The sequence below is a fragment of the Orcinus orca genome, chromosome 2 (assembly GCF_937001465.1).
Source record: "Orcinus orca chromosome 2, mOrcOrc1.1, whole genome shotgun sequence".
NCBI lineage: Eukaryota > Metazoa > Chordata > Mammalia > Artiodactyla > Delphinidae > Orcinus > Orcinus orca.
In genome coordinates this window covers 85,518,899-85,544,399 of record NC_064560.1, presented here as the reverse complement: position 1 = coordinate 85,544,399, position 25,501 = coordinate 85,518,899, and the positions used below count along the sequence as shown (strand labels likewise).

Below are 25,501 nucleotides of genomic sequence, written 5' to 3'. Positions count from 1 at the left end.
ACCTCCCCATCCCCCCAGTCAGCTTGCAGCTCCTGCTGAGCTGCTGTCACCAGAGCACATGTCAAGGATGACTGCACCTCCGACGGAAAGCAGCAGGATGGTGCCGAGTCCCCTGTGCTGTGCCACTTTGGGTAAGTCACTGCCCATCTCTGGACTTCAGTTTCCTCAGAAAACAAAGGATGGGCTAGGGTATGGTAACTCATTGACTCTGACCCACTGACTCTGATTATCTAAGGCTTGATAATCCTAACCCAGCTTGGACCCCTTGACATCTCTGGCTCCATTCACAGTTGAGCAGGCTTGGCTTCTTGGAGTAGGATGTGGGCCTAAGACCTGAGTCGGGGGCAGCTGGGGAACATTTGTGCTCTGAATGAACTAGCTACTCGCTTGTTTTAAAGTCATCCATGGCCCCCCATGCCCTCATGGTGAAGCCCAAGTTCCCCAGCCAGATGTTCGTGGCCCCTCTGACTGGCTCTCCAAAGTCACCCCTCCCCACCTCTCTTGGAATGGCTAATTAATTGTTCCTTTAACAGTCTGCGATGTGTCATCCTCTGTACGTTTACTTATACTGTTCCATCAGTCTGGACACCCTTCTCCTGTTCGTCACTTGGCTAAGTCAGCTTTTGAGGGTCGGCTGAGGTACCACCTCCTCCAGAAAGCCTTCCTGGATGCTTTTCCCTCACCACCCCCCCCCAATTGGACTAGGCCCCCTCCTCTGGCTCACACAGTCCTGAGTGTCCAGTGTCCCAGCCTGATTACACTTTATTATGACTCTGTTTCCATATTAAGGGCAGAGACCCAGTCTGCCTTCTCATTCCTGAGACCCCGTCAATCACTAACACGGGGCTGGGAAGACATTTTTCAGTGGGCTGCAGTGGGATCAGACCCTGCCCCCTTTGCCCTCTTCCTGGGCATCCTCGAAGGTGGGTTGATGCTCCCTGGCCCTGCCTGGCTTCCTGCAAGTTTGAGGCTGTCGTTTGGGTGCAGGAATGTGATGTAATTGTGCAGATATTTCTGGAGGCCCCACTGATCCAGGTGTGTGGGGTGGCCACATCTGCCCCACCCTCGGTAGCCCCAGCCCCACAGTGGTCCCCAAACCCTCACTCATACATGCCCGTACCTCAGTCCCCAGCAGGGGGAGGGACCCCCTCAGTTGCCCTCCCTTCTGCATACTAGTCTCCTCCTACCTCCATACCTTTATTCATATTGTCTCCCCATCTCTTGAAATCTCTCCTCCTCCCCAAATCCTGCTCATTCTCGAAGACCCAGAATCAGTCTCACTTCCAAAGCCAGTGCTCACACGGCTCAGGGGTGGCACCATAGGCCCCCAGTCTCTCCACCACCCCAAGGGATGTGGCCACGGTTCCCATTCTGCCCCCCATCCAGTGCCCAGCCCAGCATTGACCAGAGTACCCCAACCCCACCCAAGCCCCATAAACACAGTGTTGATTGACTGAGATGCCGGGTGGTTTTCCCCACGTACCCCTCCCCTTCAGGAAGACTGTTTCTTAGGGACAAGTTTATTCCAGGGAACACACTAACCTCTTTCATAATATCTAAAGGCATACCAGCTACAAAAATATCAGGCTCTCAAGTGTGGCCAGCTCGGTGTGGGGCCTGGTTTGAGCCGTGACTGCTGCCAGGTAGGAGCCCATGGCTTCCTCCTGGGCTGCCTTGCAGGCCACAGGGACCCCCAGGAGGAGCGGAGAAAGCTGCAGGAGAGAGGAAGCGCTGTGTCTGGTCACAGTGGTGTGTTCCAAGGCTGAGTGGGCCCAGCTGGAATCCTAGGTTGTCCCGGTCTGCATCACCAGCCCCGATCAGGAGAAGGCCTCCGTGAAGCCTGAAGGCTGGCGGCAGAGCCAGCGTCGGGAGGCTCCTGGACCGAGGGCCTAAACCACCGATTGCTTTCTCCAGAGCCCTAGCTGGCTTCCCAGGGTCAAAGGGGCAGACCAGAGCCTTCCCAAGGCTTGAGGTTCACAGTGCTGACAGACTTCCACCCAAGCAAAGCAACCCCCGGCTGGCCCTGAACCCCCGGGACCTGCTGACAGAGCTGGTGCCAAGCAGAGAGGCTGCCATGGCTGGAGTGACAGATGCTGGGAGAGCTGGGGAGGGAGTGGGCGGGGAGGATGGGAAGTGCTCCAGCACAGGCAAGGACACGGCGGGTGGCCTTCCCCACCTTCAGGGCTGGGCACCGTTGGCCCGGGCATCCGATAGGGCTGTCTTCCGGAAGGCCTGCAGGGCTGGGTTGTGCAGCAGCGTGTATGCCAGACCCCAGCGGGCCCTGCCTCGGCCTACCCGGGGCCCCGCTCCCTTGGCCACCCGGTCCTTGGTCTGCAGCAGCTGCATCCCTGAAAAGAGACCTTCCGTGAGTCACTCAACACACACCCAGCCAAGCCCCACCCCCAGCACCAAGACCTGAGCAGAGGCTGAAAACCCCTTGTGTATGTAGGGTGAGGGAGGCCGAGACTGGGGCTCCAGGTGCCCGTTCACAGGGTGGGAAGCCAGGAGAGTGTGCGGTGCAGAAGCGTGTTTGTTAAGGCTCAAGGTGTCATCCTCTGGGTGGCCAGCAGAAGAGGGAAAGGATGAGCTCTGTGGAGGGGACTGGAGGCAGGGCTGGGACAAGGGTCCCCCTCCATACTACACGCTTCCCAGGCAGCAGCGGGGGGAGGACGTACTGCTTAGGAGAGGCAGGGGGTGGCCTGGGGTGGTAGGGGTGACGGAGCCCCTTAGCTCTGAGGCTGTCTCATTCTCCACGTGAGGAGTGAGTGTGTGTGCACACACGTGACAGAAAGTGTGTGTATGTTAGTATTATGGGAAAAATTACCCTGAGACGGACCAGGAGAATTCTCACTTCTTCTCTCCCACAGGCAGCCCAGAGAGGATGTGGGCATTTTCCTAGCCCTGTCTCCCTTGCGTTGCGGGAGAGGGGGCGTGCCTCCTTCCTGGGAGAAGCCGGGTGGGCTCAATTCCCCCCATTCCCACTGGAAAGGCTCACCGTCCTCTTCCTCCCCGAGTCTGAGGCCATCCCGGGGGGCCGTGAGGGGCTGGGGCCTCCGAGTTCGCAGGAGCAGGACGCAGAAGGCTGTCGCGGCTGGATGTGACTGGCTGGCCTCCATCTTCAAGAAGTTGCAGTATGTGTGGTAGCCTGGGTGGGTGGGGAATGGCCGTGCTAGTGCGGGGGGGCCCCAGCCGGCACCTAACACAGACACAGGGAGTGCCCTGCACACCCTGCATGCGAGCTCGTGGGCACGTGAGCGTGTCACACGTGCACTGCACATGGCCCCCTACACATACCCACAGCCTGGGGTTACAGACATCCTCTGTAGAGACCAGGTCAGGGCAGACCCTCCCGCACTGCTTGGGCAGCCTGAGCATCCCCTGCCCCCAGCTCCTGCCCAGTAACCTTACCGGGGTCGAAAGTGGCGGCTCTAGGTGGCAGCAGGCTGAGGTCCATCTGGCCAAGGTGGACAGCATTGTAGAGGGCAGACAGCAGCACTCGCCAGGCGGCCATCATGGCACCCACCAGCACATTGATGGGGAAGAGAAGGAAGGTGGTTGCATAGAGTGCTCGCCTGGGGTCAGGGAGAAGAGAGCTGAGGCAGGTCCTCACACAGAGTCCCTTCCTCAGGGTCAGTGGCAGACCTAGATGACCACAACTGCCGTGTATTGGTTGGTTACACCTCTGTGTACCCATCTTCTGGGCTGGGTCTGCTCTCTCAACCCAGCTCACTCATCCCACCCATCTGGGAGACAGAGGCCCAGAGAGTCTGCGAGACTTTGCTAAGGCTGTCTGGCTAGTCAGTGGGGTTTAAGTCCAGGTCCACCTGGATCTTTCTATGACCCTGGTGCCCCCACCTCCCTCTTCTGGGTCCCTTGTCCACTGACTCTAAGTCTCTCCTGGGGCTAGCACGGAAATAATATTTCTGTTAACCTCCTTCCTGCAAAGGGGAAAGCAGTATTGATCCCCAAAACAGGAAAGGCTCATGGGGGTATTTCTGGCCGTGTGACAGGTAAACAGAGAGGTATTTTGGACTAAGCTGGGTCACTGACCCCTTTTAAGGCAAGCTCTTTTTACTGCTCACTGGGCTCCCCATTAGAGAAAGGGGAAAGATGGCAGACGAGGGAGAAGGGCACAAGGACAAAGACACCGAAGAAGCAGCTGAGGGCCTAAGGGAGGCGCAAGCCCAGGAGCAACCTCACCGGTTGGTCAGCTCTGGGCGTCCATGGTGAGTGTCTAGGAAGACCCAGTGGGCTGCCATGTTCTGCAGGGTCACAGCCAGGGCCAAGGTCAGCCAGAAGGGCCTGTGGGGGGTGAGGGGATGGGGCGGGTGTCACTATTAGTGGTCCTCGGGAAAGCGGTCCCAGAGCCCTCGGTCCCTTGCCTCACTCACCATGAGGATTTCAGGGATCGGAGGAGCAGAAGGTTCCTGCCATGCAGCACGGGCGTGAACACCAGGAAGGTAAGGGCCAAGGTCCCCAGGAAGAAGAGGATCTGCTGCACCAGGAGCCCTGCCAGCATGGGGAGGAGAACAGGGAAAGGCATCAGCCCACCCTCCCAGGAGCCCCAGGCTTTGGAACTGGGCAGACCTGGTTTCAGATACCTGCTCTGCTGCTGCTTAGCTGTGCCACCTTGAGCAAGTTATTTTACCTCTCTGAGCCTTGGTTTCTTCCTCTGTAAAAAGGGGATAAGCAGCCCCTACCCAGGAGGGCTGTTGTGAGGATCCAATGAGACAGTATCTGTGGCGGCTCTTTGAAAACCACAGAGTGCTTTGCAAATGTCATTTTCCCCCAGTTGCTCCTGAGTCCTTGAGGACAAGACAGTATTTGAAATTAATGTTTGCATTCCTACTGGCCAAAGCCTGGCACATGGTAGGTACCTGAAAGTTGCCTGTTGAAACAGTTGGCTAATGGTTTACATGGGATATGTACAAAAGGGTTTCAGAGGCATAAAGTTTACCTATACGAGGAATTATGACTTTTAGTGCTAGGGATTCGTCCACCCCTTTATCATCTTTTTCCACCTCCGCCAGCAAGGTGAGAACTGAAGGAACCAGCAGCAGAGGGAGAAATCAGGCCCTTGCTTCGGCAACAATGGCCCCAGCCCCCTCACATCTGCAAGGACTTTATTCACCGCAGTGCCCAAGGGGAGAATCAGAAACTCGGAGCTTGGAGGGGTCCTTGAAGTTAATCTAGTCCAGTTCTCTCAGAGCAGGGCCCTCCTTGCGGCCCCCAACCATGGCCGCATAACCATGCTTGAATACTCCCAGTGACAGAGATGACCTCCTGAGACAGCCCATCATGATATTGCCCTCCCTTACAAAAGCAGGAACATGCCTCCTCGAACTTTCCAGCCCTGGGTCACCTTCTGTGTAAACCCCTGGTGGCACCCAGGAGCCATCCTCATGGGACGGGTATCCTTTTACCAAGGGCCCCTGCACCTGCCCCCCCACCCCACCTGTGTGGACTCACTGAGGGCAGGGAAGGCAAGGTGGGTCCCTCCTCTTGCTTTTAGCCCCAGAGCCAGCTCCAGCACAGGCAGACCCCAAGAGGCAGCCAAGACCTGCTGGGAACCCTCCCCTCCCCCGCTCGGGCCAGTGGGGCCTGCTGAGGTCAGGTGGAGTGGGCAAGGGGGCGCTCACCAAGGCAGGTAAACGCAGTCTGGTAGGCGGTGAAGCTCATCCAACAAAATATGGCCTGGCGGGAGGGGCGAGGGCTCGGGGGCCGCGGGCCCAGGTCCAGGGCGCGCCCTCGGTGCAGAGCTCGCAGGTTGGCCCTGGGGTGGGAGTGAGGAAGCCAGCGATCTCAGGGAGCACACACGCTCCCTAATTTCCTGCTCTGGTCCAGCCTCTGGCTGAACTCCCAGTCTAAGTACAACCCACGGCCATGGGCAGGGAAGCCCAGAGCTGTGGGAGCCCAGAGGAGCTACTAACCCAGCCTGGGAGATCAGGGAGGGCTTCCCGGAGGAGGTGATGTCTGAGTTGCGTCTTAAAGGATGAATCAGACTAAGCTGGTGGGGGGCGGGGCAGGGATCAAGGAAGACAAATTAAGGCAGAAGGCTCAACCTGAGCCAAGTCAGGAACGTGGGACACAACAGTAGGGATGGAAAGTGATTGGCAGCTCGGCCGTCAGGGCAGGAGGCAAGGTTCCAGGCAGGCAGAAGCTTGAGGGCCTTGATATGCCAGCCTAAGTAGAGCCAACCCTGTGAGAAAAGATCCTGGGGCAGGAACCCTGAGGCCTGATAAATGTACAGCATACGGACCAGCTCCCTGCCAAGTCCCTGGCCCTCCCCTCCCCACCCACTCTACTCCCAGCTAGAAGCTTCTCTCCCTCTCTGCCCACATTTCCTCAGCGCTCCTTACCATTCACCATGAAAGGGCAAGGTAGGCGGCTTGGCATTCCATGTCCCACAATAATCTCTCTGGTGCCCCAGCGCCAGCCAGTCCACTCCTCACCCACACTTCACACTTGTTCTTGCCCACACAGTTCCTCCCGCCTGTGGCACCCTTCCTCCCTCATCTCCATTCCCAGGTAGCATGCCAGCTTCCCCAGGTGGCCCCACGCCAGCCCTTCGTCAGCCGTACATCAGTCGCAGATGTTTCTCCAATCGGACAGGGATACCCCACCATCTCCACCCACCACAGGGCAGCTGGGCAGCTGGGCAGCTGGGCTCAGTAAGAGCCTGGTCCTGCAGGGACTCTCCCTCCCTCCAGCCCCTAGCTTCTCCCCACAGGCCTCCTGGGTCAGGGGTCCTGCAGGCCCACAGGGCTCTGACCCCTTCCCCACGTCTGCACCGGGGGGAATCAGAGCCTGTCACTCACCTGTGTGTCACCAGCGAGCGGGTCAGCATGAAGAAGGTGAACAAGCAAGACAGAACCAAGGCCGAGATGTAGCAAACTGGAAGGTGGAAAGGGAGCAAAGTGGGAGGTCAGGGCCTGGGGGTCTCCTGGGACCCCGAACTGCTGCCAGGATGGTACCTGGGTGGGAGTTATCCCTGCCCCACACCCCCCTCTGAGGTGTCACATCTTGTCACATCCCCTGTTCTCAGATCCAGTATAAGTCGATGACCTTGGTTGACCAATACTGCCAGGTGACATCTGGTGGCCAAGACAGACAGAGGCCGGCTCTGAGGCTGCAGACCTGGCCCTCACCCCGGTCTTGCTGCTTCCATTGCTGTGTGACCCCCAGTGAGAGACTCCATCCCATGTGGCATCTGCCTTCAGCTCCATGGCTTCCTGGCTGTGTGGGCTTCAGGGGGTCATTTCATCTCCCAGCCTCAGCTTGCCCATGCTGGGCACACTGCTGGGCTGCCCGTCTCCCAGCATGCTGTGAGCCATAAAACCCCATCAGGGCCTGCGTCAGTGGCCTTTGTTAAGATGTGAGCGCCCGTCAGTGTGGCCTGAGTCCATCAGAATGAGGGAAGTGACCACTGCTACCCATCTCCTCCCCGGGTCGCCACCCACCCTGTCCATTTGCACAGATCATGAGTTTCCTGTATCACCAGCAGCTGGGGGAGAATGCATGGTGTTGTGAACAAGCCTGGCATTTAGCATAGCAGGGATGCAGGGCTACAACCCTTCCACCCTATATCCACATCTAGTCTTACTCAACACCCTCACAGTAACCCCACAGGAGAGGCACAGGGAGACATGGGACCAACAAAGAAGCTGAGACTCAGAGAGAGGGCCTGACCCGCCAGCCACACTGCTAGGAAGTGACAGAGCAAGGGGTGCAATCATTTCCAAGCAGACCCAGAATGAGCCCAGGGTGTCTGCACTCTGATCTCATTGGTCAGCCAAGGGAAGTGTTCCTGGCTCCCATCAGAGACTCAGGAGGGGAGCAAACACACACGGGAAAGGCAAGCACTAGGTCCTTGTAGCCACAGGTTCTGGAGATGTGGGTCTCAGCACTGACAGCATATTAGGATCTCCTGGAGTTGTTCAAATTCCCATGGCCCAGGTTGTACCCCAGACCAATTAAATCAGAATTTCTGGGCATAGGACCCAGGCCATAGCTTTTGGGAAAGCAACCCCAGTAATTCCGATGTGCGGTCAGGGTTAAGAACCACTGAACTGGGTTGTTGTTTTTTTTTTTTCAAAGACAGAGTCCTAATGATCTATTTCAAATAGCAACTGATTGAAATCAATCAGCCAACCGACATGTGTAGAGCTCCTGCTACAGTGGTTCTCAAACTCAGGCTGGCATCAGAACCGTGGGGAGGGCTTGTCCCATCACAGAGGCTGGGCCCCACCCTCAAGGTTTCTGAAGTCTGGCTTGAGCCTTGGGATTTCTTACAAGTTACCAGGTGATTCTCAGGCACAGCCAGTATTGAGGATGACCGCTACAGAAACCCGGGGCCGATCTGCCTGTCCCTGGCTCACTCCTCTCGGGGCAGAAGGGGGCACTTCTCTGAAAGGCAAGGCTAGGAGAAAGCCCTGGACACGTGCAGCTCTGCCCTCCTAGAGCCAACACGGTACCAGCGAAGGTACATTCTGGACTGTTTCTGCCAGGAGGTGAGGAGCCTGCCTGCTGAGGCTGTCCAGGTGAGTGAACAGGTTAATTGGGGTGAAGGGTTAGCCAGCCCCCTTGGCCCCAGCCTGGCCTTTGGTCTCCATTTGTCTACCTCTTGTTCCTCTCTACCTCAAATGTGTCCAAACTTGGGTCCCTCCTAATCCTGGTACCCATAAAATCTTCCTGCACTTTGCCTCCTCTGGGACTCTGCACCTGCCCCCTCCTGGGCACTGATTCCGTGGATCAGTCTGTCTCCCCTACTCAGTCAAGCGCCTCTAGGACAAGGTTGCCCTTAGAGCTTCAGCACCCATTTTGCAGGTAGGAAGATGGAGGTCCAAAGGAGAAAAGTGGCTTGCCGGGGTCACACAGCTGCTAAGTGATGGAGCAGGAATTCTAATCTAGTCTGCCTGACTCAGAGTGTGAGATTTCTGTGAATGATGCCAGCCTTATAGTCCAGGTGCTAGGTGGGCAGCCCTAAAACAGGCTCTCGGAGCTCAGAAGACATTCGCTTCTTAGGCTAAGAACAGACCAAAAGGTCCCCAAGCTCAGACCTATCTCAGTTCCATCCCTGGCTTGCTGAGTGCTTGGGGCATATCTCTAATCCTCCTGGGCCTCAGTTTGCCTTGTTAAACACTGATCTGTTTGACCCCTGCATCCAAGGAGATCCAAAGTGGGAGCCTTTGGGCTTGGAAACTGCAACATGTGATTAGAAGTGTCAGGTGTGTTGAGTAGAAACCAAATCCATTGTCCTGGACATGTCACTTCCTCCCTCTGCCTTTTGATTTCCTGCTCTGTGGGATGAGATCAATGATGCTGACCTAACAGGGCTGCAGTGAGCAAGGTGTGAGCTTGGATGTGGACTGATGTGGGCCATGTCTGCTCCTGCCTGTGGCCCAGATTGCAGCCAACTTGGAAAATCTCCCTGGAGATGTCATTTTCAGCCCATCCAGAACTTGTCACCTGTCTATCTTGTGGGCTTTGGCCACAGTTCCAGGGAGCAGACGCACTCAGGAAAGTGGTGGGAGTGGTAGTTGGGGAAGGAAGCAGGCACTGCATATACCCCTGCCCACTCCTACTCCCTCCCTGATGGTAATGGTAAGAAAGAGCTGCAGAGCAATCACACCTCCACCTGCCATACTGGCAGCCTAGACTCTGACGATCACATGTTACTCCTCCAGAGCCAGGGTGCCTTTGCCTGTGCCTTTGCCAGGGACGCCCAAGCCAGCAGAGGGTGCAGGCCCCATGACACCTGACCACTAGGCTTTGTCTCAAGGTGATGGAGAGCCCCAGCCTGGGCATCAGGAGATTGTGTTCTCCTCTTGGCTCCCGTCTGCCTGGCTGTACGACCTCAGGTGATTCCCTCCCCGTGTGTCAAGTGAGGATACTTCTCAGTCTCGTCCACAGGGCTGTGGAGGTGGCGTAGGTGGGAAACAGGGCTAAGGGATAAGGAGGCATCAGACCACAGAAGGGGAGACTAGTACAGTTCCCGGGCCCAGGAGCTCATTGTCAAGGGAAGGAAGGAGAAAGCAGGTGCCTGGAGGACAGGGATTGGGGAAGAGAAAGCGTCCGCCCTGCCTGACCCCACCCACCTGCCATGAGGATTAGCTCAGAATCCTGGCGCACTGTCCCACTTCACTGCCTCCTTTTCCCTTTCCCCACCCGCAGCAAAGGCCCCGGGCTGTCCCCTCAGCTCACACATACCACACCCTCCCCCATCTCCACGCCTGCAGAACTGGGCAAAGTCACTAGGGGTGGGGGTGGGAGACACCACACAAGCTAACAGCGGCCTGCTGAGGTGACCTTCAGGTCTCAGAGACTTGGAACTGGAAGCTCCAACCACCCCAATTTGGAGATGAAGCAGCCAAGATGCAGAAAGGGGAAGGGACGTGCCCAAGGACACCCCGCATGTCTGCAGCACCTGGGACAGAGCTCAGGTATCCCAGCTGAGGTCCCCACTGCCGGCCCTCAGGGGCTCCCGAGAGGCCTCACCTTCCAGAGCCCACAGGTAGTGCTTCACCAGCTCCACCACCTCCTGCTTGTCCTCTGAGAGCACGATCCCAAAGCCAGCCAGCAGGTAGGAGATGTCCGTGGTGATCCCTGCCCTCACCTTCTGGATGGTGGGTACCACGCCCACCAGTAGCAGCAGGGCCACCTGGAAGAACCCCCAAATCAGGGCGGCAGGGCCTGGCTGTGCTCACACCAGACACTCCCATCCCAGGAAAAGTGTGCTCTGAGACTTCAGGGAAGAAACTCTGGCAGCACATGGGCTGCCTCCACGTGCCCATCACCCTTCACAGTGTTCTTATCTGTCCCTTAGAGCAGCATCCTCATGCCTCCAAACAGCACATTACAAACAGATACGACTTTAGCCTCATAGGCCTCAGATATGCTTTCAAGCAGCACAAGTATGCGTGTGTATCTCTGACCGCCTGTCAATCATCTATCTATCTAAAACTTCAGAATATTAAATTTCCAATTTTTCCATGTTGGACAAAGCAAAGTGTCTTATAAATGAGCACAGGCACTGAAGCTGGACAGACCTGGATTCAAATTTTGGCTACCCTGAGATATTAACTGTAGGAACTTGGCCAAGTCAAGTTCATCTCTCAGCCTCAATTTCCTCCATCTGTAAAATGGAGAAAAATCATACCTACCTTCCAGGGTTTTTGATTTTTTTTTTGTTTTTTTTTTTCTGAGGGGGGCATAGTGGTGGTGGGGATTTATCAAACATATATTATCTCACTAAATCTTCCCAACTAAAAGGAATTAATCTATTTCCTCCATTTCACAGCTAAGCTAATTGTTTCAGGGATGTTGAGTAACTTGCCCAAGGTCACTCAGGAGGTAAATAAAGGAGCTAGGATTTAAATCCACATTTATGTGACTCCAAAACTCGTGCTCTGACCCTGTGTGAGCCCAACAAGAGTTACCATCCCCTCTCCTCTGGGTAGGCCAGCATTCCCAAGATGGCCAGAAGCAGCTGGACAGGATTTGGGTCGGGGCTTTTGGAGAGCTGAGCTGAGGGCCTGAGCCATCTCAGCCTTGGGGGTTGGGAGCAGGGGTCCAGAGGCAAGTGGCACTACAGAGGCAGGACATACCTGGTAGATGGCCGTCCCTGTCAGGGTGACTGAAAGCACCAGCTTCAGGGGGAGTCGGAATCCTGCAGTCCCCAAAAGGAGGGGTGTGGTGAACCCCAGCGCCATCCAGCCCCGGGAGCCCCATCCCTCCCAAGAGGCCTAGGACAAGGGCGAGGGCTCACAGGACCCTGGACCACCAAGGCCAGGCCAGGGGCTTCCCCTTGTCCCAAGCTGGGGTTGTTCTTCCTGATGACAAGAGTTTTGGGGAAAGGGGCGGACCTTCTACTGCAGCTGTTCTATGCAAAAGAGGGGTGAGGTCACCCGTCACTCTTGACCTCAGCTCCCCACGCCATACCTCGCTGTGGAGTGTAGATATAGTGTCTGAAGTAGATCCAGGCCCGGGACAGGAAGCCCTGCTTGGACGTGTGGGAGCTGCAGAAAGACCCAGGCAGGAGGGAGCTCTCAGGAGAAGCCCCTGCCCTGAGCCTGGGCCCCAGGCTTTGGTTCATTCCTCATCTCTGCCCCACCATGCTGCCCAGTGCCAGCCTCCCAAACCAGCCTGCCTGCCCAGACCTGTCCCCTGGCCCTAGGACCTCACCTGCTTTTCAGCTTCTTCTGGCAAAGGAGGGTCCTCAGATATTCTTCAGAGTAGCTGTTCTGCAGCCCCTGTGGCGACACACAAATGGACAAGCAGATGGGACCTGTCTCGAGCCATCCCTGGGGCCCTGGCTCAGGGTAGGTGCGCGTACAAACCTCTTGGCAGTGGTGGAGTACAGAGAAGGGCCATCCCGTGGGGACGAGGTCCATGCCCCCCAAAGCTGCCCTTCCCTCCTCCGTAAATAAAAGACTAATCAGTCTCCTATCTAAGAACTCTCAATGCAGGGAAGGTCTTCCTAAGGTCTATCTCCAACTCTCTCCAGCTTTACTCAGTCACATCACATCACTGCTTTCCTCCTGGCCCTCTGGCCTCTAGTAGCTAAGACTGAAGCAAAAAGGGAACTTATGTCCCACGAGCACATCCCTGACCAGGACACAGGATAGGGCCATTTCAGGTCAGATCCCCCCAGCCCTCTCCTACTCCAGGGAGATCACAAGGGTGACCTGATTTGTCTAAGCCACATTCCAGGCCTTAAACTCCCTGCCAAGTGGCAGAGGCCCACAGTAAGATGCAGTGAGCCCCTGGCCCCTGACGATTAGGAAAATATAGGCCATTGTCACCTGTTGCCATGGCAACCCTGGGATCCAGGGCAGGTGTGGGTCAGCTCAAAGCTTGACTGTGTCCTTTGAGGCTTAAAACTCTTTGACCAAGGGCCAAAGAGGATTCTAGTTCTCCTCAGACTCCCCAAGAGGAAAGGCATGCAATGGAGGGAGAGGCCGAGAAGATCCCTGGAAGGGAAGGGAAGGGCCTGGACGAGGTGCTATGTGTCCTGGGGAGCTGCTCCCCTCTTCTGAGCATCTGGAGGGCAGTAGTGACAAGTACTGAGGACCCTACTGCTACCCTGTGAGAGCGAAACCCGGAGTCAGGTGGGCCTGTGGGGGACCCAGGGTCGCCCCAGAGATGCTGAGCCCACCCACCTCTTCTCCCCTCACTCTTCATCCCTCCATGGGGACCTCACTCCTTCTCTGGCTTCAGTCCTAGCCCCTCTCCTGAGCTCCAGGCCCACAGTCCAGCTGCCCGCCAGACCCCTCAGCGCCACACACCTACAGCTACACATCGTCCCCCGCACACCTGCTCTCATCCAGCGTTGTGTATGTCAGCAACTAGCGCCACCACCCACCTGCTGTCTGTCCTAGATGCCACCCTTCAAGCCTTTCCTTCACCCTCCACATCCGCAGAGCAATCAGCCTTTTGCATCTGTGTCTTTAACCTTTCTCAAGGGCCTCTGTGGAGCAGTCTCCCTCTTCCTCCCCTCTCGCCAGGAAGAGTGCTGGGCCCCGCCTCCACCCATGCTCCCAGGTCAGCTGGATGAGCCCAGTGCACTTCTCACAGCGCACTGTAAATATATGTTGCTGCATCCATCTCCCCCAGCACACTGGGAGTCCTGGAGGTCCGACACAAGTCACTCGGCTAAGTTCACAAACCCAGCCTAGGGCCTGGCACAGGGCAGGTGCTTAGGAGGTCTACCTAATCTCAGATAAGATTGCCATATCTTGTAAGAATTCTCTCTTGCCATGGGTGCCAGCTGAGGGCCTGGCCTGGCCTTTGCCTGGGGAGGGAGGACCCACCAGTCCCTCTGCGACTCAGCAAACATTTTCTGAGCACGTGTTATGTTCTAGGCTCCATACCGGGCATGACCACGTGTAGGGGAACAATAGATACGGGCAAGTCCAGGGTGTCTCGTGTGCTGAGTACGAGCCCACCCCAGCCCTGCCCCTTTACCTGGGAACCCGCTGCTGCCCCATGACTGAAGCTTTTCACCAGCTGCACTGGGTACCAAAGGCTCAGGAATCCGAGGCCCAGAAGGAGAGGCAGAGAGGCCAACAGAGAGTAGTACCTGTAGATCTGGATGGACAGAACAACGCCTAGACACACCTACCTTCTGCCTCCTTCCCCCAACTGAAGACCAGGGTTCATTTCCCTTCCCAGCTCACAGGGGTCCCTGAGGGTGGTCTAGGGTGCATGGGAAGGCTTCTGGTTCTTTCACTACCCCCCCGCCAGGGCCACTTGGCCCCAACTTCTTCTTCCCCTTCTCAGGCCCTGCAGAGGTGCTTGCCCCTCTCCCAGTCCCCTGGACTCCCAGGTCCCTTACAGGAGCCAAAGGGAGTATGTTCTGTAATCCTCTCCTACCCACCCCAGGGGGCTGGGATAGGGCCTGAAACGGGGGACATCCACCTTCTATGTCCCTACGTTCCTGGTGCTTTGACACAGGCCTGATTTTTTCTATTACAGTTTGCAACCTGGGCATCTGGGAAGTACATGCTCTGCCTCCCGGGGTTGAGGCCCTCCTAGAGTTGAACATGTATTCATCTATTTGTTAATTCAATATGTTTTTATTGAGAGCTTAGTATGTGCCAGGTCCTGGCTGGTGAAAAAGACCAACGAAGTCCCTGCTCTCACGGAAACCACCTAATCTTCAACTCTACCCTGAGGGATTCGTGTTACAACTTCATTTATGGGGGCAGGGCAGGGTGGGGGGGAACCTGAGTCTCAGAAATGTGGTAAGGTGTCCTCAAAACACCTAGCACCACCTGGCATCATTTCGTATATTTGTTTGTTTGACTGTGTGTCCCCTTCTGGAATGGCAGCTCTTGGGATGTCAGGGACGTCATCTGTCTTGTTCACAGCTGTATTCCAGTGTCTGGAAATGTCCCTGGTGCAGAGTATATGCTCAGATATGTTTGTGGAATGACCAAAGGAAGGAAGGGATAAAGTTGGATTCAAACCTGGGTTGTCTGACTCTGTAGGCCACACCCCCACCCTTTGGGCTCTGGACTGGTCAAGCTTCACACCCCAGCCAGCTCCAGTGAACCAGGTTCTGAGGTTCTGGAATTCTCTTTTTAGCCCTCTGAGACCATCCCCCAGCTCAGCACTTGCGTCCTCCAGCTCTCTTCACTCCCACTCCAGTCTGGCCAAGGGAAGTCTGGGAGATCAATAATGGGGGGATTTCAGGCTTCCTCTCCCTCCTTCTCTGCCCCTTCCCCCCCTCCTTCCCCCTCCCAGACTGGAAGCTCCTGAGGGCCGGCCCGGCTGCTTGGTCCCCAGCCTCTCCCAAAGAGGGGCAGAGCTTGGAATGAGCATGTGTGTATAGGCGTGGAATCCTGTGCAACAGGGAAGCAGGACAGAGAGGAAAGGAGCCACACTGGTTTAAGCAGCTTCTCCACGCCCCGCCGCCCCAGGCCGTCGTAAGTCAGCGGTTACCTTGGGTGACACCGGACACTCTGCCCTTTGCCAGACCTGGACCCCCAGATGAGCCCAGGACAGCACGCTGCCGAGCAGGTGTGCGGCTCTATGCCTGACCGTGGCACAGACAGCCAGGGGATAGTAGAGGGCAGGGTAATAGAGCAGAGCCAGTATCTTCCACGGCCCTGGAAGGCAAGACAGGCCGAGAGACACAGGATGGAGGGGCAGATGTGGGGCCTGGGTCCAACCCACCCAAGCTTCTCTCCTGTCTCCGTCTTCCCAGCCCCTCAGCTGATTCCGTGGGCAAGAGCCCTGCACGCAAATCCAGGCTCTGACTATTATCAGCTCTGTGATCTTGGGCAAGTTACCTCTTGGAGTCTCAGTTTCCCCGTCTGTAAAATGGAAATAATATATAGTACATTAGCAAAGGTAAAATGAGAAGGTATGTGTACAGTGCCTTAGCCCAGTGCCTGAGTTAGTACTCAATAAATTAGGCTAATATTTTATTACTCTTCCCTTCTCTGACCCTCAGCACGCTGTAAAATGGGGCGAATATCTGCATCTTGTGGAGTTGCTGTGAGGATCGGATCATCTAAGGAGGTCATGTTGCAGGGCAGTGGCTCCTCTGGGTGGCAGCTGTCCTTTTTACCATCACCTCCTTGAGCCCAGCTCAAGTCTCCAGGACCCCTCCCCGCACCCCTCCCCACCCTTCTTCATGCTCACACGGGACTGGGCTGTCTGGGGGACTCAGCCTGTGCTCCCTCCCTCCTGAGGGTGGGATTTGCACAAGAGCAGAGGGGGCAGTATTGACTCAGGACAGAGCAATAGAGGTTTCAGGCACTGTGGTGGGACAATTGGGGAGGGCAATGGGACAGCGTCTTCTGGTCTATGGCTCATGACTGGAATGGGGAGCCCCAGTACTCTGGATTCCCACCTGCCCCCTCCCATCAATCCAGCCCAGGGCCTCAGCTGTGCTGGGTACCTTGGCCGGGTGGTAAGGCGAGAGTCAGGAAAGGCAGTGGGTCCTCAGTGGGGAGCAGCAAGCACAGGGAGCTGAAGAGGACCGTGAAGACGGCGGCAGGCACGGTCCGGGGCCTGTCCCCAGCCAAGAAGTCCACAGGGCTGGTGCAGAGGCGGGGGCAGGACAGGGGGGAGTTGCTCAGGCCCTGCACGCCCATTACCACACACCGAGTTCCATAAACCGGGGAGGTGAGTCAGTTCCACTTTCCAGATGGGGAAACTGAGGTCCCTTCGTGCATTCATTCCACAGATGTCTGTGTAGTGCCTCCTATGTAACCAGATCTGGGCCCTGTGGCAAAGTGACTCAGGAACATCCCCTGCCCCACCCCCTGCAACAGGCAGACACAGAAGGAAGAAGCCTGAGCACTGCTCCCTCCGCCCACTCTGGAAGCTTCAGGAAACAGCCGCCTCCACGCTAATTGGTCTGTCTGGGCTGGCTGACCTTCAGAGAGCTGGAGAGTCACAACATCCTTATGCAACAGCCGCCACCCTGGCCTGGGAGTGGCCCTGGGGCAGAGGGCAGACAGCGGGCATGGCTGTCCCAGGCATCACCCCTCTGGGCTCAGGGCAAGCCACTCAGACGCTCTGCTTCTGTGCTCCAGTTTGCCTTCATGCCCTGAGGGCTCCATCCTGCTTCTCCCAGGCCCTCCCCCAGGCGGGGCATGCTCTCTCCTGGGCCAGCCAGTGTGGCAGAAACCCCAGGCTAGTTCCTCACAAAACCAACATGGCAGGCCCCACCTCAGTGTGCAGCCCAGGCCTGGGGTGCAAGGCTGTCTACACTGGGGCTCCACCTACCACCTCGCCCCAGGCCTTTGGTCTTTCCCACACAAGGCTGCCCGGTCCTGTCTCCTCAGGGTCATCCCCATCCCAGACTCTGGGGTTGCTGGGCTGAAGGAGACGGGGAGAAAATTTCAGCCAGAGGGACTGGAGGGCAATCCCTCATAAATCTGCCTCGAAGCATCAGGGTCCAGGTAACACCCTCAGGGAAATGAGGGTCAAGATGGCATGGAGAGGGGCTTCCCTGGTGGCGCAGTGGTTAAGAATCCGCCTGCCAATGCAGGGGACACAGGTTCGATCCCTGGTCCGGGAAGATCCCACATGCCGCCGAGCAACTAAGCCCGTGCGCCACAACTACTGAGCCTGTGCCCTAGAGCCCGCGAGCCACAACTACTGAAGCCCGTGTGCCTAGAGCCCGTGCTCCGCAGCAAGAGACGCCACCGCAACGAGAAGCCCGGGCTCCGCAATGAAGAGTAGGCCCTGCTGGCCGCAACTAGAGAAAGCCCGCGCACAGCAACGAAGACCCAACGCAGCCAAAAATATTAAAAAAAAAGAAAGACAGTGTGGAGTGACCACGGCCTGTCGAGACTATGGACTGCCTGAGGGGGTGTGTCCTAGAGCTGGGCCCTCTTGGGCTCGGTCTCCCTGGGGTCTGGAACAGGAGTGGGTGCATCTGAGTGGGTCCCTCCCCTTCCCTCAGGGGGTCCCAACTAAGCCTGGAGATCTGGGTGGGGATGGGGAGACCCCCTAGACTGAGAGAGTTTGGGGTGTCCCAGAGGCCAGAGCTGGCTCCTAGGTACCTAACAAGCCACCACCCTCCCAGCTGGGCCCCCTGAGCGGGGGTGCCCAGGCCAAGGCACCAACCTGGGGAGCCCAGGCCTGCCGTGCCCACAGTGGGGCCAGAGCTGGCGGCGCTTCACCAGCATGGCCAGCAGCAGCAACACGAGGATCTGAAAGGAGAGCACAGAGGAGGGCTCGGGTGCCCAGGCCTTCCCTGAGGGGCTGAGTCAGGGCACTCAATCCCAGGACCCCCTACCCCGCAGTGCACACTCCTGCAGCAACTGGGGACTGGCTAGGAGGTGACATAAGTTTGAAAGGTTGGTCTGCATCCTGGTTTGGGTCCCCACCCTGCGAGAACTCCCGGTACCCACTCCCATATGTGGGCTCCCCGAGTCTCCCTTCACCAGCGCCAGCAAAGAACACACATCCCCCTGTTCAGGCTGGCAGTAGGCGGCAAGCCAGTTGGGACTCACCGACAGCACGATCAGGCAGGCGTGGTAGAGGCCGGGTGGCACGCTGGGGTGGCAGGAGGGCACCAGCCTGCAGAGTGAGTGAAGGCTGGGTCAGGCCGAGGTAGGGAAACCCCAGGTGTGCAGCCCAGTCTGGGGTTCCAGGCTGTCTATACTGGGGCTCCACCCACCACCTCCCTTGACCCTCTGATGTCTCCTAGACAGTTCACCTGCTCAGGGCCATTCTGGGCCTCTGATGACCCTGAAGTGTGCCGGTCCCACGCCCAGCTCTGAGGTTACAGGGCTGAAGGAGACAGGGGGCTCCCAGGGGAAGACATGGGAGAAACAGAATGGGCCAGCTTGGCCTTTCTATCCATCAAGGCCCACTTCATTCCTCCCTCCTCCAGGAAGCCTCCCTGACTGCTCCAGGCCTCAGATCTCTCCTCAGAACTGTGGCTGAGTGTACCGCCTGGGTCCGGCAATCAGCAATGGGTCCTATGATTTGTCTTTCACTCACTGGAATCCAAGTTTGGTCTGTGTCTCTGACTGGAATGATCTACCTTGGTCTTCCAGGATTTATGTCTCTTCTTTACCTGTTTTATTAAGGGCTGAGTCACGTGGCAGAGAAAGGTATCAGGTAGGAGCCCTGAGCTCAGGGCTGGACGTGAACCTGGGAGAGCTGATAGGACTGGGTTCCTGGGGGAGAGGTAGACCTCTGGGTTTGCCCAGATGGAGCCTGGGAGTGCCAGAAGGAGGTAACCAGTGTGGGCAAGGCCACCAAGTTCTGGTGGGTGAGGCATCAGGGGAAGCCCTGCAGCTGCGCCCTCCCTGCCGCAGGCGGGGCTCACCCACCCAGCTGGGCTCCTTCCTGCTGTGTGGAAAAGAGGGATCCCAAGGGTGAGCCTGAGTACTCTGTGCTGGAACACCCCGAGCTTGGGAATCCCAGAGAGTGAGAAGCAGGAAAGAACCCGGTCACACGGGCTTGTCCTTGGGGTGGAGGGACAGAAGGAGTCTGTTTTGTGCGATTTCTTGGCCAGAGCAGAGCCAGCCTCTTCCCAGAGCAGTAGAGTTTGTGCCATGCAGGGGATCAGGTTCCTGCTGTCTGAGCCCAGGCCTCACGCTCCGCGCTTGCAACTCTGAGGCATTTGACTCGAGTATGTGGGGTGGGGTTTGGGTGAGGCAGGGCCCCTCACCAGCCCCAAGAGTTCAGAGCCACCACTCCAGGCCCTCTCAGCCTGCATCTCACCACCTGACAAAGTCCTACTCAATCCTGCGCCCCCCACCAGGCCCAGCCAGGGCAGGGGCTCCGTAAACCGTCCCTGGAGCAGCCTGACCGTTTCCCACTCACCCCAGACCAGGAGCCACCCTCACCTCCACGGACCCCCTCCAGGGCCCTGTCTGGGGGCAGCTCTGGCCCTTCCTGTGCCACCCGGGGCCCCCCGTCTACCCTTTACTTAGCTCAGTTTGGCGGAGGCTCATGGACCCTCAAATGTTTGAGGTCTGAGCGACAGAAATTTAGCTGAGCAAATGTTTGGCTCACAGCTCGTGGACCCATGTTTCGTGCTGTGGGACAGGCCGGATGGTGCAGACACAGAGAATGCTACGTCAGGGAGGGCGGGCGCTCGATCTTTGAGGGGGCACAGCAGATGCTAAAGGATGCAGAAGAGGGAGAGAAATCTGGGGCAAGGCCTCAGAGGGGGTGGGATTTGAGTTTGAAAGATGGTGGCATCTCTTTAGGCAAAGAAGGGGCAAGGGAGCTCCATGTAGAGGAAAGAGCGTGAGAAAGTGGAGTGACAGGCAGTAGACAGTGAGGCTGGGGCCAGGCAAGGTTTTCAGCTTGATTACAGCGCAGAGGGCAGGCTGAGAGCCGGTAATAGCAGGCATGGGAGGCACTAGGGAGCCACTGAGGGCGTCTGAGCGGGACAGTGTTCTAGATTTTAGGAGATTTCTGTGGCTAGATTTGAATAACAACAACAACAGTAACTAGTATTGACTAAGCATCGAGTGAGGCACTTCCTATGTATTAACTCAGTTAATTACCTAAGAGGTGGGTGCTATCAGTATCCCCCTTGCCTAGATAAGGAGAACAAGGCTCAGAGAGGCTAGGTATCTTGCCCAAATCACACAGCTAGTCAAGCACCAGAGCCAGAATTCGAACTGAGGTAGTCTGACTTCAGCAGCCGCGTGTGACCAGGATGTGAGAGGCAAGGAGTACGTGGAGGAAGATATTAAGTTGAACCACACGAAACTGCCACTTCTTTCCATCAAAAACAGTTGAGTATCAGCATTTTCAAATGGCTCAGCATAAACAGTCACGGGGGAGCGGGAATGTCAGGCAGTATCTCAGGGGTATTTAGGTGGAAGACTTTACGTGCCTTAATGTAGCGGAGCAGAGAGAAGGGGAGTTTCTGGGATGACTGTAGGGTTCTGGGCCTTATTCCAAGACGGAGAGTGAGGACAGAGTCCAATGGAACCCAAGGAAGCTGAGGCTTGGTCTTGGGCAATTCAGAGGTGGTGATGGGCACTCAGGGACAGAGGCCAGACTGCAGGATGGTGAGGACACTGAGACGGAGAAGCAAGGCAACTGTTTCTAGAAGTTTGGCTCTGAGGTAGAGGTTGCAAAGGGCCCCATCCAGAGGGGAGGGCAGAACACATCTGTGTGGGTGAGAGGGAAAGGCTGACTGTCTGGGGCGGGGGTCTGTGGGCCTGTGGTCCCCGGGGGGCCTGGAGCCCTGCTGCCTGACCCTCTCCCTGCTCCCACAGCAGAAGAACCTGCAGATCACCCTGGCGTTGACCTCTCTTGGTGGGAGGGCAGGCCATGAAGGAAGCCTCCCAATTCCACCTTCCAGGCAGCCCTTTGAAGTGGTGGGGAGGTGACTGACATCCTGGACAGCTGCCACAGATGTATTTGTATCCCCAGGCTCTGGCTGGGAAGCTCGGTATTGATGATAAGAGTGGATGACACACGAGCACATGGCAAGTAGGGCCCATAACCTGACCAGAGGAGCCTCTGGGGGTAGAAAAGAGCCAGCTCGGCTTATACGCATCAATCCTATGTCCACAGAAGACCCCAGACAGTGTGCATCCCATCGCCATCAGACTCACCCCCACCCCCAACCTCTCCAACCAGGTCCTGGCGCCAAGGGGGCACTTGGATAAATGTGACCAGGAGATTGAGTCCATCCCAGACACTGTCACCAGTGCCCACAACCTCGACTCCAGCCTGCTGGGGCACGCTGAGGCACAAGGGGGACCACTGTGCAGAGCTCCTCAAAGCTTTGGTGCACCACCTCGCCGGGGTGTCTGACTCACACAGGGAGAAGTGAGTCCAAGTTTGCCTCCTTGGGATTCCCCTGGGATCCCAGCTTCCCACTCCCACCTTTGGCAGGAAGTTCGACTTGGTTTGGCCAAGTAAGTAGATTCAAACAAAGCTCTTCATTCTTACCTGCAGTGGGAAAAGAGAGCTACAAATTCTAGATGACACCCACCTTAGGAGTGGTACTGCTCATCACCTAGTCCCTGCCATGCACCCAGCTTTATTCTAGGGCCATATCTAAATACCTGAGCCACAGAGCTGGCTGCAGGCACCTGGCCCCAGCCAATGCCTGGGCCCTGAAGTGGCTAAGGACACAGCTTCAAATCAGGGCCTTAACTCAGGTCAGATTCTGTGTCCTCTTGGGGCTCCCAGGCCCCTCTCCATTCTGCTGCTTCTCCCACCTCACACATACACAGCAGGAACCTGGGGAGCCCTGGGCTTTCGAGGTCAGCCAGGGAAGGGGAAGAGGGCACCCTTTTGCTGACAGCAGGGCTGCTTTCCAGGTGGTCAGAACCCCGAGTCCTCCAAACATCTCCTTCCCCCAGGCCTGGGTGGGGTCTCCATCCCTGCCGGGTGACCCCAGCCTGGCCAGGCCACAGCCCTGGCCTCTGGGGAGGCATGCGAGCATTTTTCCCTTCTCCGGTTTTGGTTGTTGATGGAGAACAGATGTGCACACATCTGGCTCGGCAACCCCCAGCCTCACCTTTCTAGTTCCGCAAACCTTCAGACAGAGAAGGGAGGTAGGGGATGGGGCCGGGGCCAGGGACAACAAGGGGAGAACTGGGCTCTGGGGCCCACGCAGGCAAGGCGTCCTTGGCAGCATGGGGGCACAAGGAGGCCCAGCTCCTCCACCAGGGTACCCAGACTAAACAAAGATAGAAGGGATCTGGGCAGAGGCGGCTGTGGGCCGAGTCCTCAGGCCACACTGGGCTGGGCTGAGGCCGCCTCCCTCCCCTGGGCTGCCCGAGCACTCCTGCTGAAGAGAACAGGGCCTCCTCAGCTTCACGGAGCCTCAGACCAGCCAAAGCCAACCAGGGCGGCATGTTTCCTCAGGCCTCCCCCTGCCCCAGGTCTGCCCAGAGAACCTGACGCTTACTAACAGCACACCCCAGATGGTCACCACAGGGGCCAGTAACACCTTGAAGGCAGGCCCGATTCCCTCAACCACTCACCCAGGACTCTCCACCCTGGTTACAGGCCAGAGTCACCCAGGGAGCCACCACAGCCCAGCTGGATCTGAGTTTGCAAGGATGGGGCCCAGGAATCTGTTTTTTAAACACACCACAGGGAATTCCCTGGCGGTCCAGTGGTTAGGACTCAGTGCTCTCCCTGCCAGGGCCGGGGTTCAGTCCCTGGTCAGGGAACTAAGATCCCACAAGCCGCGTGGCACAGCCCCCAAAAATAAAATAAAGTCAAAAAAACAAACACAGCGCACAGGTGCTTTTTAGGTGACTAGCCTGGCCCAGGTCCTCCACCTCAAGTTTCTTAACACCAGCACAAAGGCTGTTCTCACCTAACAGGCGAGGAGACTGAAGCCCAGAGAGGCTGTGACTTGCCAAGGGTTCACACAGCAAATGAGCGGCAGAGCCCCTCTTAGCAGCCCTCGCTCAGGGTCTTCCCCACACACCCCCATCTGTAACCTCTGCCACACCCCATGCGCTGGCCGACAGGGCCAGGGGTTCCGACTCACCCTTCCGGCTCAAGCTCCTGGCCACCCTGGGGCTCGTCGATGTACCAGCTGCCGTAGGAGTCATCGTCGTCTGGGGCCCCGGACGAGGTCTGGTTCCCTGCTACCTGGGTCGACATTCTCTGGTGCTTTTCCTCTGACCCCCAAACCAGAGGGAAAAAGCCACTACAGATGAGAAAAGAGGCTTGGGGGGGCGGGGGGAGAAAGAAAACTCAAACAAAGAAACGTTTCTCTTTAATCCTAAAGGTTACTTTCTTGCTTTTAGCTCTCTGGGAAAAGCCCTCCTGGGAGTGAGGGCCTGGGCCGGCTGGCACAGGAGAAGGGGAAGGGCTTCTCCTGTCCCCTCCTGTCCCTTCTCGCCCAGTCTCGCGAGGTCCTGCAGGAGGTAGTTATCCCTTGGGGATGGTGCCCCCTCAGGGTCCTCGGGCTTTTGCTGGGGCACCCGTCTGTCTCTCTATGACTGGCCACCGGTAGGTTTTGACTCAAAGCACCATTTTCAAAGAAGTTTTGTCCAATCCAAGCTGCCCACAGAGAGCACCCCCTTCCTTCCCCCTCCTCAAGCCCACCCAGATGGACCCACAGACACACACTCAAGGAAGGACCAGGGAGGAAGGAGCTGCGGAGATGAAAGGGTGGGCGGGCAGCGGGCAGCGGGCGGGCTCAGCACCGTCTGCCGGCCCCTCCCAGCTGGACTCCCAGCCCCTTCCGCTCTCAGGGGTCCAGCCCAATCCCCCCTCTTTGTTCAGGCTCCCTCGAGACCATCCCCCAGCCTCAGCCTGCCCCTCGCTGGCCCCCTTGGGCCTCAGTGATGGGAACACACCGTGGTCCTCACAAGACCCCCTTCCGGAGGTGGAGGTCCGGCTCCATTGGCGGCCTGAGCCTGGGAGGAGTGCGGCCAGGAGTGCCGGCACCTGACTGCACGCACATACCTGCCTTCGGCGCCTGCCCCAAATCGCCCACACATCTGCAGGGCCTTACAGACAAGTCAGGCATTCCAGCAACCCAGGGAGACTGGGCCAGGGCCAGAAGGAGGGGAGGGAGCCCGTCCGTTCCTTCTCCTGGAGGAACATGTGTCTCACTGGTAAAATCTTTTTGTTTCTCCAACTTGATTTCACAAGGAGATAACTCACCCCCACAAGGCAGAAATTAGTCCTTTAAACACGAACCAGACCCACGGGGAGGCAAGAACCCTGCCTGCCTCCTGTTCCTCCCGGAGTGTGGGGTGAGAGTGAGGGCAGGAGATGGAGGTTCCTCTCCCCCTCCTGGCCCCCAACCGGGGGTGGAGGTATGGCAAGATGCAGACAAGGCAGAGAGCAGTTCTCAGGGCCCCTATCCCTGGGTGGGAGTCAGGCCCCCTGAAACTTTGAGGGTCCCTGTCCTTCCAATACCCCACAGGGCGCCTGGGTCATGGCCCTACCCAGCTAAGGCATTCATTCAACAAGCTTTTCAAAAGGACGTTCATCCATTTATTATTTTAACATAAATTCATTGAACACCTACTTAGTGCCAGCACTGTTTGGGGTCCTGGGACGGGAGAGTCTACAGTTCAGGGGGACACAGCCAAGTAGGTAAATGACCTTGGATCTGAGGGTTACAAAGGGAAGGCACAGAGTGCCCTGATGTACACCACAGGAAACGGAATTTGGTCTGAAAGAATGGGGGGCGGGGGTGGTGCGGTGTGTGTCTTGAAGAAAGAAACCTTTCAGTGGAGATCCGATGGCAGGGAAAAGTCAGCTGCACAGAGGGTGGAGTTGGTGGGTGGGGTGGGTAGTGGAGGGAAGCGTGTTCCTGATAGAGGGAACAGCATGAGGGATGCTCAGAGGGACAGAGCTTGAAATCCTAAAAGCTCCCCATCCAAATTCTGTAGCCAGGCTCACAAGGCCTTCCAGAATTAGGGTCTGAGGGCTCTGTTGGCTTTGGTTCCTCCCCCTCCTTCCCAAATGACCCCTCTTCCAGGAAGAGGGCTCTGGCCTCCCCTCTGCCACCCCACAGAGATGTCAGCATCTGCTGACTCAGAGCTGAACCTGAACTTTGTTTGATGCGACG

General features: G+C 57.2%; 1 protein-coding gene across 1 annotated transcript; it reads right to left on the bottom strand.

Annotated features, from left to right (window-relative positions):
* Positions 1-1,504: 1,504 nt before the first annotated feature.
* On the bottom strand, positions 1,505-24,566 carry STRA6 (signaling receptor and transporter of retinol STRA6). Its single transcript, XM_049706486.1, has 18 exons — positions 23,459-24,566; positions 18,477-18,543; positions 18,088-18,173; positions 16,409-16,548; positions 15,795-15,818; positions 15,445-15,611; positions 13,966-14,088; positions 12,184-12,251; positions 11,941-12,017; positions 11,607-11,668; positions 10,498-10,660; positions 6,819-6,894; positions 5,640-5,773; positions 4,392-4,509; positions 4,201-4,302; positions 3,409-3,572; positions 2,996-3,145; positions 1,505-2,348 (listed from the first exon to the last, which is right to left on the bottom strand). The coding sequence occupies exons 1-18, from the start codon at positions 23,572-23,574 to the stop codon at positions 2,179-2,181; spliced, it is 2,007 nt and encodes a 668-aa protein (XP_049562443.1). The 5' UTR covers positions 23,575-24,566; the 3' UTR covers positions 1,505-2,178.
* Between the last annotated feature and the right edge of the window lie 935 nt (positions 24,567-25,501).